Here is a 14,545-nt window from a genome sequence, read left to right as displayed (position 1 = left end):
TAATTTTCTGAGGAGTTGTGAATGGAGCTGAACACTGCATTCATCAGCGATCATCCTCACTTCTGACCTGATGAAGCAGCTGAAGATGGTTGTGTCTAGAACATTGCCCAGAAGAACTCCTGCAGTGATGACCTGGGGCTGAGATAATTGGCCTCCAACAACCACAACCATCTTCCTTTCTGCTTGGTATGACTCCAGCCAGTGGAGAGCTTCCCCCTGATTCCCATTGACTTTAATTTTATGAGGGCTTCATGATGCCACACTCGATCAAATGCTGCCTTGATGTCAAGGGCAGTCACGCTCATCTCATCTCTGGAATTCAGCTCTTTTGTCCATGTTTGGACCAAGACTATAATGAGGTCTGGAGCCGAGTGGCCTTGTTGAACTCTTCCATCACTTTGTTGGTGGGGTGGTATTTGGCCGGATTGGATTTATCCTGCTTTTTGTGTACAGAACATACCTGGGCAATTTTCCACATTGTTGGGTAGGTTCCAGTGTTTAGCTGTATTGAAACAGCTTGCTTAGAGGTGCGGCTAGTTCTGGAGCACTATAGCTGGGATGTAGTCGGGGCCTGTAGCCTTTTCTGGGTTAAATGCCATGCTAGTCTTGATCATTTTTGGCTCAGTTTCTGGCAGCTAACCTTAGCAAGTTTACTTTGGAGTTGCCACTGACTGGGAGAGGCCTGTGCATTGGGAATTGGCAGCACTGGTGTAGGCCTCATGTAAAATAAAAGCAACTTGGAATAGCAATTGTGAAGATTTCATATCCTGAAGCTAGAGCTCTTCCAAGTTGTTTGACAGCAGGAGTGTCTAAATTGAACTGCACCTATCTGGAATGATGTTGAAGGGAAAGCTGCTATTCTAGTTCCAATTAAAAAAAAATCAAACACCCTCATCCCTTTGCCAAAGCCTTCCCCCGCTACTCATCTCACATATGCCTAGAACACAAAGAGCATGCCAGAAGCACTTCACTGACTGCTGGTGCCCCACACCATGGCCCTAGTTGCACTGTGTGCCATGAGAGATGCGCCCAGAGAACCAGTAAATTTAACAATGGATGACTTCACTTTATGCAGTGAGGTCAGCTCATTTTTGCGCAGGCACATGTAGCATCTGCCCAGCTCCAGCTGTGATTCCTGTTTTTTTTTATATTTCCCATGTTCTGCTCTGTGTTCCTGTGGCTTTTAGTTCAATTCAAAGTTTTTCTCCTGGTGGAGTTGGCATTGAATGAGTTTCCCTTTATACTAGACATTTTTCCACAGTGTGGGAGACGTTTCTGGTTAGGTCATTGGGTGGGAGAAACATGGGAGGTGGGAGGGCTTTACTGAGGATTTGGGACTGTTTCTAGGGGAGTTGGGAAATGTACAAGCTGCACGAGTTACACCTCAACAGAGCTGGGACCAGTATCCTCGCAGGAGGTTTTGCTAGTGCTGTTGGGGAGGGTTTAAACTAGCTTGGCAGGGAATGGGAATCGGAGAATAGATTCAGTGGGGAGAGAAGCAGAGCTGGAATTGGGCAGCAGAGAAGTAGAAGTAGAAAGTGAATTTGGAAGACAGAGGAAACAACAGCTGGAAAATAGACAACAGGGAAGTTTGGCACCACTAACTGGTATATACTTCAATGCAAGGAGTATAGGAAATAAGGCAGGTGAGCTGAGAGCACAGATTGACACTTGGGAGTACGATATAGCTATTACTGAGACATAGCTGAAAGAAGGTCAGGTATGGCAGTTCAACATTCCTGGTTACAGGGTTTTCAGACAGGAAACAGAGGGAAATAAAAAAGGAGGGAGGGTCACAGTATTGATTAAAGAGACAATTGCAGCTGTGAGAAGGGATGATATGTTAGAGGGATCAGCAAATGAAGCCACATGGGTTAAATTAAAGAACAAAAAAGGTGCGATCACAATACTGGGATTATACTATAGACCCCCAAGTAGTCAGAGCGAGATAGAAGAGCAAATATGTGGGCATATTGCTGCAAAGTGCAAAAACTATAGAGCTGCAATAATGGGGGATTTCAACTACCCTAACATTAACTGGGAAAAAAATAGTGTGAATGGTACAGAGGGTGCGGAATTCCTAAAATACATTCAGAACAACTTCTTTAGCCAGTATGTAACAAGCCCAACAAGGAAAGAGGCGGTCTGGGCTTGGTTTTGGGGAATGAAGAGGGGCAGGTGAAAGGGGTATCAGTGGGAAAGCATATTCAGTAAGATTTAGAGTAGTTACAGAAAAGGACAAAGGGGGACCAGGAATAAAAGTTCTCAATTGGGGCAAAGCTAATTTTGATGAGCTGAGATGGGATTTGGCCAAAGTGGCCTTGAAACGGCTACTTGATGGTAAATCAGTCTCAGAGCGGTGGGAGGCATTCAAGGAGGAGACCCTGAGGGTACAGAGCAAGTATGTTCCCTTAAAAGAAAAGGGAGGGGCTAACAAATCTAGAGCCCCCTGGATGTCAAAGGACAAACAGGGTAAAATAAAGAAAAAAAGGGAAGCTTATGGCAGATACCGGGAACTCAACACTGCAGAAACTCTAGAGGAGTATAAGAAGTGCAGGGGTGCAATTAAAAAATATATCAGGAAAGCAAAGAGAGAGCATGAAAGAATGTTGGCAAGTAAAATCAGGGAAAACCCAAAGATGTTTATAAATACATTGAGAGCAAGAGGATAACGAGAGAAAAAGTGGGGCCTATTTGAGACAATAGGCTAGACTTTCCATTATTTTTGCATGCACACCGCCCACTTAAGCACATAAGAACATAAAAAATAGAAGCAGCAGTCGGCCTTACGGCCGCTTGAGCCTGCTCCGCCATTCAATACAATCATGGCTGATCCGATCATGGACTCAGGTCTACCTCGCTGCCCGTTCCCCATAACCCCTTAATCCCTTATCGTTTAAGAAACTATTTATTTCTGTCTTAAATTTATTCAATGTCCCAGCTTCCACAGCTCTCTGAGGCAGTGAGTTCCACAGATCCACAACCCTCTGAGAGAAGAAATTTCTCCTCATCTCAGTTTTAAATGGGCGGCCCCTTATTCTAAGATTTTGCCCTCTAGTTCTAGTCTCCCCTACCAGTGGAAACATTCTCTCTGCATCCACCTTGTCAAGCCCCCTCATAATCTTATACATTTCAATAAGCTCACCTCTCATTCTTCTGAATTCCAATGAATAGAGGCCCAACCTACTCAACCTTTCCTCATAAGACAACCCCCTCATCTCTGGAATCAACCTTGTGAACCTTCTCTGAACTGCCTCCAAAGCAAGTATATCCTTTCGTAAATATGGAAACCAAAACTGCACACAGTATTCCAGGTGTGGCCTCACCAATACCCTGTACAACTGTAGCAAGTCTTTCCTGCATTTATACTCCATCCCCTTTGCTGAAATGAGGTATAACACCCATATATAGCCTATTTAGCCACAAAATGGAAACTAACGACTATTTCTTGGCCAGTTATCGGTGAGCATTACTTTCGGCATGAACTTAACGCTGATAAAAAAGAATACCGCCCGCCCATCTTTTTTGGCAGATAGATCAGAATGGGCGAAACCAACGTCCAGAAAATCGCCCATCGTTACTTTCGGCACGTAATTAACGCCGAGATTTAATAATACCGTCCGCACACTTCTTTTCGTCTTAAAGATCACATTTGCCGAAACTAACGAACAGAAAATCACCCAGCGTTACTTTCGGCACCTCGCACACATCTTGCCGACAATATCGCTTGCCGAAAAAAACGCTGTGAAAAAGTTGCTCTGACTTGAACTAATCACAGCAGTATGAATGCCATTTTCTAAATCGCACTTCGCATCATTGAAAAGGCTGCTTCAACTTAGGGGGCAGTTTGGATGTACTCTGGAGTTCTTTTAAGGTGATGTGACCATCTGAACAAACATCTTATCATACTGTGGACGATTTGAATTTACTTTAGGTGTCTTAGTGGGGACATTTATTGTTTGTCAACAATCGGTGTAATATTGATAGTTATTGGAATGGGGCATGTCATTTCGCAGCCTGTTTTGATGAGTACCCACATGCTGCAGACTAGAGATGGCAGAAGGTATATTTGACAGCATTATGTGCCCAATTTAAGGCATGCCAGACTGATGAGTAGGACAAGACCTTACACCCACCGCACTTACAGGGAGAAGTGGTCTTACCTCAACTTGTCCAATAACACCTGCCTTCGGAGACGGCGCTTCCACAAGGATGTTATCAGTGAGATATGCCAGCTCATCAGGGGAGATCTGCAGCCTGCCAGCACCATCAGGACCATACTGTCCGTCGAGGTCAAGGTCACGGCGGCACTTTCGTTCTACGCGTTGGGTTCCTTTCAGGCCTCAGCTGGCGACATTTGTGCTATATCTTAGCATGCCACACATTGCTGCATTACACAGGATCATCAGCAGGCTGGGGCCATTGGAGGGAGCAGCATGCGGTGGCATACCATGGCAGGGAGCAGCGCGTGCTGCTGCAGGAGGGCGACGACTACACAGCAGGAAGGGCGAAGGAGCAGCAAGAGTCCGTAGAGGGAAGTGACTGGGGCCCAGGAGAGGCGTGAACCTGGGACCCAAAAGAGGCGAGGGCCCGGGGCAGCATGGGCCAGCCCACACTGCGATATGTGTGCGTGCTCGGTCTGTGCAGCAGAGCTGGTCTCCAGTTAGTCTTGGGTAATCCTTGCCACTGGACCAAGACCTAGCTCTGTCAAGCCCATGTGGTGGCTGGTGTGCAACGGCCACCACACGTGAAAAAAATCCAAGCACAGGCGTCTTCTGCCTTTCACGATGTAGTTCGAACTCTGGAATATTAGATCCTTCATTGAAACATTTGTGAACTCATCCCTTTTTGGCTTGGAAGCAAGTCATCCTCACTTCGAGGGACTGCCTATGAAGATGATACAGGTCACTGAGGCCCTTTATGCACGCAGGATGGACTTTATCAGCTTCCCTATGACCAGGGAGGCTCAGACTGAGAGGGCTTTAGGATTCTACCGAATTGCTAACTTCCCCAAGGTGCAGGGAGCAATAGACTGTACGCACATCGTGATGCGGGCACCTTTTCAGGATGCAGAGGTTTTTAGGAACCACAAGGGATTCCAATCTCTGAATGTGCAACTCGTTGTCGACCACCAGCAAATAATTATGGCAGCAAATGCCAAATTTCCAGGCAGCATCCATGATGCTCACATCCTGCATGAGAGCGCTGTATCTGACATGTTTAACAGTCAGTCACAAGGTCAATGTTTGATGCTTGCTGACAAAGGATATGGCCTCACCACCTGGCTGATGACCCTCCTGCGTGACACCCACACCGAAGCCGAGAAGTGATACAACAAGAGCCACAGAGCCACTCGCAATATTGTGGAGAAAACCATTGGAGTGCTTAAGCAGTGCTTTGGATGCCTGGACCATTCACGGGAGCTCCAATACCACCCTGAGCAGGTAGCTCAATTCGTGGTGCTGTGCTCCATGCTGCGGCCATTAGGAGGAGACAAGAATTGCCAGAAGGGACTGCCGGTCCACCTCAGGGGAGAGAGGAAGAGGAGGATGAGGAGGTGGATGCTGACATCGGGCCAGACAATCAGGCTGACGCTGAAGCCATGCCCCCACCCCGCTGTGGACCAAAGGAAAGGGCCCATGGTGGCTACATAGCTGCAAGACTCTTACGTCAGCAGCTCATAAATGAGCGCTTTGCTTGAAAGAACGTTGCTGTTATTTACAAAGCTGCAACACTGCTGGGTGTGCAGGTCATACATCAAAGGTGTGTGTCACCTTGGTGATAGTTAAAGTTTAAGTTGATTCAAGTTAAGTCTAATTATACCCTTTCATGTTAAGGAATCACCAGTGTGTAACGGTGCAGCTATCTGAGACAATGCGCAACAAGATTATGTTAAATAAAAAACATTTAATTCGACCATTTGTGTGAAATCATAATTATAACTGTAAAAAACACCCCACCCCGCCCCCACCCCACCGCACCCCACAATAAATTTATCACATTCACATCATTCCAATGGTCACCATTTCCAGCAACACAGAACACAAAAGCAAACCAGCAAGGTAGCCCCCTTGCCCCTTCCCCCGACCCTCCCACCAAAATAGCACAAACAACATAAAAATATGACCAAGACAACACCTGCGGCCATGCACCTCACTTTCCTTCCCCGTCCCCCCCCCATCCCCCACCGCTTCTCCTCCTCACCTCTACCCCTTCCCCTCCTGACTCCAAGCTGCCTGGCCGACGAGCTCCTCAGGCGATGCTTCACTGGGGTGGCTGACGGCAGAACCGCTACTTGGACAGACACGGGAGAGGATGGTCCTGAGGTGGGAACGTCCTCCGGGCCAGGAGCAAGATCTTCCTCCTGGCTCTCGTGTGTCATTGGCAATGGGGGTGTGGCACCTTGGAGTGCAGTGCCTCACTCCAGGACCACTGGGAGACCTCTGCCACCAGTGTTCCTGGCTATTAGCTCCAGGGCCTCCGACATCCATGGCATATACTCCGTCATGGTGGCGGATATGCTGGCTATCTGGAGGGCTATGCCCGCCCCCCCCCCCATTGTCTGTTGGATCTGTTGACCTATGTTAACATGCCTCTGAGACAAGTGTACATGTCCCCGCTCGTGGAGCAGACCTGCTGCGTCGAATCAACTTCCGCTTGGTCGGCGCCGTCCTGGAGACACCTGGGGTGCCCTGTGGCAAGGTGCTTGGGCCCGGTACCTCCACGGTGGATGTGGGAGTGGCCTCAGGAGCATTAGATGTAATCGGTGTCGAATGGATTAAGGAGGTTGGGGATGCAGGCTGCTCGAAGTCGGCACTGTCATCCGTTGAGAAGGGACCCAGCAGATACACGGTGGAGAATCGGTGCTCCTCAGCACCAGATGGAGGATCGTCCGACGAGTCCGTCCCCGCGCCCCCAGCTTCTGGCCTCTGTGGTGTTGCCTGGAGCCGTGCTGCTGGCTGAGCTGCAAAACATAAATGAGGTTATTAGAGAAGAAGGGAGTGCTAAGGTCACAAGGTGAGTCCAGCACTACACGCAGCATATGCATGACAAAAGCAACACCGCTATCAAGATCATCACAGACATCACATTTCATGACCCATCACCAAATTCTGCATTGCAATGATTTTCATGTGGACTTCATTATTTAGAGAAGAATTTTATGATTCATCTATCATATAATATTGGTCGGATATGAGTGGGTGTGGCATCTATTGACTTGGCATCATGCAATGGTGCATAATTTACTCACGTGGCATCACATCAGGCTCTGCTGCTGCTTGCGTGGTCGACTGGGGGTGCCTCCCCACTAACGCCAGCATCTGCTCCTCAATGTCAGTAATGTCGCTGATAAGTGGTGGCCACCCACCCGTTCGCCTCTGCTCGGCCCTATTCCTTGAAAGCTTCTCCTGTAAAAGGTAACAACAGCATGACACCTTGAATATTGTGTGCAGTTTTGGTCTCCTAATCTGAGGAAGGACATTCCCGGGATGGCTGGACTGACATATGAAGAAAAACTGGATCAACTAGGCTTATATTCACTAGAATTTAGAAGAATGAGAGGGGATCTCATAGAAGCATATAAAATTCTGACAGAATTGGACAGGTTAGATGCAGGAAGTATGTTCCCGATGTTGGGGAAGTCCAGAACCTGTGGTCACAGTCTAAGGATAAGGGTGTAAGCCATCTAGGACCGAGATGAGGAGAAACTTTTTCACCCAGAGAATTATGATCCTATGGAATTCTCTACTACGGAAAGTTGTTGAGTCCAGTTCGTTGGATATATTCAAAAGGGAGTTAGATGTGGCCCTTACGGCTAAAAGGATCAGGGAATATGGGGAGAAGGCAGGAGTGGGGTCCTAAGTTGCATGATCAGCCATGATCATATTGAATGGTGGTGCAGGCTCGAAGGGCCAAATGGCCTGCTCCTACACCTATTTTCTATGTTTCTATGGTATGGTAAGAGATCATTGCATGATATCATTGCTAGGTACTGTCACAGAGACTGATACAACACATAACCGACAGATATAATCATGATAATTATGAAAGTTCTCATTCTTTACCTAAAGACGTACACCGTGAACGCAGACTTTGAGTACAAGACATCACATCTGAATTTAATCACTCATTACACTTACAATTTCAATTATATAACTATATAAGTACATGTAAGTAAATGTAATACTTACTCTGGCGGATTCGACAAGGCCGTTCTATTGCTTGGGGCATTGGTTGCCCTCACGCCTCTTGTCGCCGATGAGACCACCTCGACTATCTCGGCCCATATCTTCTGGTAGGTCTTTGGGGTGACTCGACTTCCTGCGGGAGGGAGGCATTTGTCTCATCCGAGAACCTCCTCGCGCTCTTTTTCGTCCTCCCAATTGTTCCTCACCCAGCTCAGTGTTCTTGCCAGCGTCAGTCTCCACAACGTGCTGGGTCGCCTCCTCCATCTCTTCCATGTTAAATATTATTTTTTCCACAAAAACTCGGTGCCAACTACTTTCTTTGTGCTTAGTAGGCTTCTTGCTGCTGGTGAATCTCCCTCCTGCCTCCCACAACAGCCAAACAAGCACACACCACACCCACACATACTTTCAGTCCCTCTCTCTCTCTGTCTCCTATTCTGCGCATGTAATGATGACGCCTGACCACCTGAAATGTGGGAAACGAGCGTAGCCATGCTGTTGCTATGGTCGGTGACACTTTACGGCAGAAGGTTAAAAAAATTTAACGCTAAAGCCCATTTGAGATCGCTCGCAGTAATGCCCATTTTCTGTGAATGGAAAGTTAGGGTTTAGAAAATGGCCGATAATCCGGCGATCTCAAAACCCATTTTTAATGCCCACACTGGAAATAACGCCCATTTTTGGCCGGTCTGCACAAAAGTGAAAAGTCTAGCCCCATAAAAGAAATCTGTGTGTGGAGGCAGAAAACGTGGGTATGATTCTTAATGAATACTCACAAAAGAGAGGGGCGATGAAGACTTTGCAATGAGGGAGGAGGAGTGCGAAATATTAGACGAGATGAAGATAGTGAGAGAGGAAGTATTAAGGGGCTTAGCAGCTTTGAAAGTGGATACATTGCAAGGCCCAGATGAAATGTATCCCAGGCTGTTAAGAGAACCAAAAGAGGAAATAGCAGAGGCTCGGACTATCATTTTCCAGTCCTCTCTGGCTACAGGTGTGGTGCCAGAGGACTGGAGGACGGCTAATGTTGTACCTTTGTTTAAAAAGGGAGAAAGGGATAGACCAAGTAATTACAGGCCTGTCAGCCTAACCTCGGTGGTGGAAAAATTATTGGAAAAATTCCTGACAGGATAAATCTTAATTTGGAAAGACGTGGATTAATCAAGGACAGTCAGCATGGATTTGTCAAGGGAAAGTCGTGTCTGACTAACTTGATTGAATTTTTCGAGGATGTACCCAGGGATGAAGGCAGTGTGTATGATGTAGTGTATATGGATTTTTAGCAAGGCTTTTGATAAGGTCCCACATGGCAGACTGGTCATAAAAGTAAAAGCCCATGGGATCCAGGGCAAAGTGACAAGTTGGATCCAAAATTGGCTCAGAGGCAGGAAGCAAAGGTAATGGTTGATGGGTGTTTCTGTGACCGGAAGGCTATATCCAGTGGGATTCCGCAGGGCTCAGTGCTGGGTCCCTTCCTTTTGTGCTATATATCAATGACTTGAACTTAAATGTTGGAGGTATGATTAAGAAGTTTGCAGATGACGCTAAAATAGGCTGTGTGGTTGATAATGAAGAAGAAAGCTGCGGACTGCAGGAAAATAACAATGTACTGGTCAGGTGGGCAGAACAGTGGCAAATGGAATTCAATTCGGATAAGTGTGAGGTAATGCATTTGGAGAGGTCCAACAAGGCAAGGGAATACACATTAAATGGTATGACACTGAAAAGTAGAGGAACAAAGGTACCTTGGAGTGCAGGTCCACAGATCCCTGAAGGTAGCAGGCCATGTAGATAAGATGGTTAAGAATGCATATGGAATACTTTCCTTTTTAAGTCGAAGCATGGAATACAAGAGCAAGGAGGTTATGCTTGAACTGTATAAAACACTGGTTAGGCCACAGCTGGAGTACTGTGTGCAGCTCTGGTCACCACATTACAGAAAAGATGAAATTGCACTGGAAAGGATGCAGAGGAGATTTACAAGAAAGTTGTCTGGACATGGGATTTTTGACTCTGAGGAAAGATTGGAGATGCTCGGTCTGTTTTCTTTGGAACAGAGGAGGTTAAGGAGAGACCTGATAGAGGTGTATAAATTTATGAGAGGCCTGGATAGAGTGGATAGGAAGGACCTACCGGTATTTCCCTTGGTAGAGGGATCAACAACCAGGGGGCATATATTTAAAGTAATAGGGGGAAGGTATAAATGAGATAGATATGAGGGGAAATTTCTTCACCCAGAGGGTCATGGGGTTTGGAACTCACTGCCTAAAAGGATGGTAGAAGCAGGAACCCTCATCACATTTAAAAGTTACTTGGATGTGCACTTAAAGTGCCATAACCTACAAGACTACAGACTAAGAGCTGGAAAGTGGGATTAGACTAGATAGCTCTTGGTTGGCCGGCATGGACATGATAGGCCGAAATGGCCTCCTTCCGTGCTGTAAATTTCGATGATTCTATGATTCTATGAAAGAGGAGCAGGGTGAGCACAGGATCACACACAAGAACAAGTCCTGATGTCTGGTTAGCTCAGTCGTCAAGGTTCAAAATCAGTAACAATCCAATACTGGATGAGCAGAAATTTCCTCCATACCACTAAGCCAATACTTCATTCTGTTCTCCCTGCCCTTTGCGATTCCAGCCCTGCCCTGTTTTCCCAAGCTCTTCTCCTGCTCTATAATTTGAGTGCTCAAATGTTGGGCACATTCCATACCTGACCCAATTTGCTGGGATTACTAGTTTATTAAAAGTTTGTTCAAATCAAACTTTGGGCTATTTTGTAACTGAAGCTTTCTATTTCTTTTCTAGGATTAAGCACTGAATGCATCGTCAATATCTCTGTTATTGATATCAATGACAAGATCCCGATCTTTGAGAAATTGGAGGTAAATATAAATCAATTTTACCGTACCTGAAATATCTGACGGAGTCCAAGGGTGTGTGTTGCTGCAGTTTTATGCAGCAGAATGTAGGACAACAACTACAACAACTTACATTTATATAGCAGCTTTAAGGCAGTAAAACGTCCCAAGCCGCTTCACAGGAGCGTTATGGAACAAAATTTGACACCGAGCCACATAAGGAGAAATTAGGGCAGATGACCAAAAGCTTGGTCAAAGAGGTAGATTTTAAGGAGCGTCTTAAAAGAGGTTTAGGGAGGGAATTCCAGAACTTAGGGCCTAGGCAACTGAAAGCACAGCCACCAATGGTTGAGCGATTTTAATCAGGGATGCTCAAGAGGTCAAAATTAGAGGAGCGCAGATATCTCCGGGGTTGTGGGGCTCGAGGTGATTACAGAGATAATGAGCGGCGAGGCCACGGGATTTGAGAATTTTAAAATCGAAGCATTGATTAAATGGTAGCCAATGTAGGTCAGCAAGGTGATGGGTGAACGGGACTTGGTGTGAGTTAGGTAACGGGCAGCCAGATTTTGGATACCCTCAAGTTTACGTAGGGTAGAACGTGAGAGACCAGCCAGGAGTGCATTGGACTAGTCAAATCTAGAGGTAACAAAGGTATGAGGGTTTCAGCAGCAGATGAAATGAGGCAAGGGCGGAGACGGGTGATGTAATGGAGGTGGAATCAGGCATTGCTAGTGATGGAATGGATATATAGTTGGAAGCTCATTTCAGGTTCAGATATGACACTAAGGTTCCGAACAGTCTGGTTCAGGCAGATGCTAGAGATAGGGAATGGAGTTTGTGGTCGGAACCAAAGACAATGGCTTCAGTCTTCCTAATATTTAGCTGGAGGAAACTGGATGTTGGACAAGCAGTCTGACAATTTAGAGACAGTGGAGAGCTTGAGAGAAGTGGTGGTGAGATAGAGCCGGGTGTCATCAGCGTCCATGTAGGGGGGGAGGGGGTGCAAGGGTAGATCCTTGGACAGATCCAAGGACAATGCCTGAAAGTGAATTCGAGTTGATTTACGTTGATGTTTGTAGACATACTTTTGGCAGAACGTTACAGCAAATCACTATAATGTTAACATGCACACGTCAACGTGATTATTGAAGTCTAAGTTGTCATTCTTCCTATTTGAGCCCAGACAGTAGATGCCAGCTATTTAACTGTGATGGATATCACAGCTGTGATAAATATTGTCTACACTCGGCACACTTTCACATATTTTTGTGCTGAATAATAACTGGGGTCAACGAAAAGCAACCAGGAGCAGGAACTTTGGCTTGTTTTCCTTTTCCACGTCCAGAGAAACTGAGGCCAAGTGTATTCGCCCCACTGCTGCTTTGGTTAAGATCAACAATCAAAGTTAAGACCTTCCTGGTCTGAATGGTTTGCTGCCACACTACATCAGAGCTGCCCTCAATCATTCTTTCTATATTTTTTTGTTGTTCCTTGAATTAAGTCAATTTGGATATTTGTAACTTATGATCCTTCAAAATGTATTATTTAACAAATGTAATATTATGAGGCAGTTGGGTGACTCACATTGAGTGGGATTGTTTCTGAGGGCTTACTGTTGTCTGACAATTGCTGATTACAGTAATTATTTGCTCATTCCTACTTGGCGAGAACAGACAAGTTCAACCAAGAATATGAAAGAGTTATCTTTTTCACTGAAACAGGATGTATCTTGTGATACCTTGATACTTGTGAGGGACAGCACAGTCAACAGTCAACAGTGATAAAATTGTTTTCTATTCTTTCAGTTCAGAGCTATCTCACTCATGCTTAATATATCCAAGGCTGAGTTTGAAATATTTTCTTGAATGCAAAACCATCCTTGTAACAGTGTCTTTATCTGTTATTGTTTCGTGTGCCAGTATGGTCCCATCACCTTACCTGAAAACGCTTCATTGGATACAGTGCTGATCGAAATTCAGGCGACAGATGATGACGAGGTTTTCACGGGCAGCTCTGAGATATTATACACTGTTGTAGAAGGCGATGCCAATGGAACTTTCAAAATAATAACTGAAGAAAGTACAAATAAAGGAATGGTGCAGCTGGCTAAGGTAGTTATGAAAAAATGATCATAGCATCTGTGGTTGCGTTTGAAGGACTGTTCAGAATTCAGAGGAAACTTCCTTACCCAAAGAGTAGTGAAAATGTAGAACTCACTACCATAGGGAGTGGTTGAAGTGAATAGTATTGATGCATTTAGGAGGAGGCTAGACAAGCATAGAGGGAGAAGGGAATAGAGGGTTACACTGATATTAGTTGAGGAAAAACGGGAGGAGGCTCGAATGGAGCATAAATACCGACATGGACTGGTTGGGCTGAATGGCCTGTTTCTGTGCCGTATATAAGAACATAACATAAGAACATAACATAAGTATTCGGAGCAGGAGTAGGCCATTCGGCCCCTCGAGCCTGCTCTGCCATTCAATGAGATCATGGCTGATCTTCTACCTCAACTCCACTTTCCTGCACTTGATTCCCTTAATATCAAAAAATATCCAAAGTCTGAGCCTCCATAGCCCTCTGGGGCAGAGAATTCCAAAGATTCACCACCCTCTGACGTTTCTCTCATCTCAGTATTAAATGGCTGACCCCTTATTCTGAGACTGTGATCCCTGGTTCAAGACTTCTCAGCCAGAGACATCCTCTCTGCATCTATGCTGTCAAACCCTTTAAGAATTTTGTATGTTTCAATGAGATCATCTCTCATTCTTCTGAAGTCTAGAGAATATAGGCCTAGTCTACTCAATCTCCTCATAGGACAATCCCCCCCCCCACCCCCGCCATCCCAGGAATCAGTCTGGTGAACCATTGTACTCCCTCAATGGAAAGTATATTCTTCCTTAGGTCAGTAGACCCAAACTGTACACAATACTCCAGGTGCGGTTTCACCAGGGCCCTATATAATTGTGGTAAGCTATATCCTATATAATCCTATGTATTCTTGGAATGTTGATTTATCCTAATAATCAAGCATTGAATAAACCAGGGCCTATACTGTGATACATCAGCTAAAGTTAGGTGGCACAATGTGATGTTTTATACCTTTACTTCTTGGGTTATCAATATCTCTCTTTCTTTTTCACCTATTCTGTGTTGTCTATACCACATCCAGTGCACATAAAAACAAACAGTAAACATATGCACTAGCTGCAAAAGCGGTTGAGTTGATTAGCTCCTTCTAGAAGTACTTGGGTATATTTCTGGTTGGTAATGGAATTGGAGGTTATAGTGTTAGGCATAGAAAATAAAATACTCCATGGGATACAAACGTTCCTGAGCTGTTGGTGCTTGGTTTGATGGGAGAGGTAAGGAGAGAGCAGGGACCATATTGTTTGTGATGGGCAAGAGGCCAAGATTGAATAAATAATTTGGGGATAGATGAATATTTTGGAGTTTTCCTGTTTACCTATGGGGATTAGAGGGTATTTATAC

At 45.5% G+C, this 14,545-nt stretch overlaps 1 protein-coding gene across 1 annotated transcript in view; it reads left to right on the top strand.

Annotated features, from left to right (window-relative positions):
- cdh17 (cadherin 17, LI cadherin (liver-intestine)) overlaps positions 1-14,545 on the top strand; it is a 213,119-nt gene that overhangs the window by 124,006 nt on the left and 74,568 nt on the right. Inside the window, exons 12-13 of the mRNA XM_070876328.1 lie at positions 10,998-11,074; positions 12,973-13,164. Coding sequence (XP_070732429.1) covers positions 10,998-11,074; positions 12,973-13,164 — 269 coding nt within the window. The remainder of the gene's footprint in view (positions 1-10,997; positions 11,075-12,972; positions 13,165-14,545) is intronic.

This window comes from Pristiophorus japonicus, chromosome 1 (assembly GCF_044704955.1).
Source record: "Pristiophorus japonicus isolate sPriJap1 chromosome 1, sPriJap1.hap1, whole genome shotgun sequence".
Classification (NCBI taxonomy): domain Eukaryota; kingdom Metazoa; phylum Chordata; class Chondrichthyes; family Pristiophoridae; genus Pristiophorus; species Pristiophorus japonicus.
The sequence above is the reverse complement of the archived record's forward strand: the minus strand, read 5'-3'. Positions and strand labels throughout refer to the sequence as shown.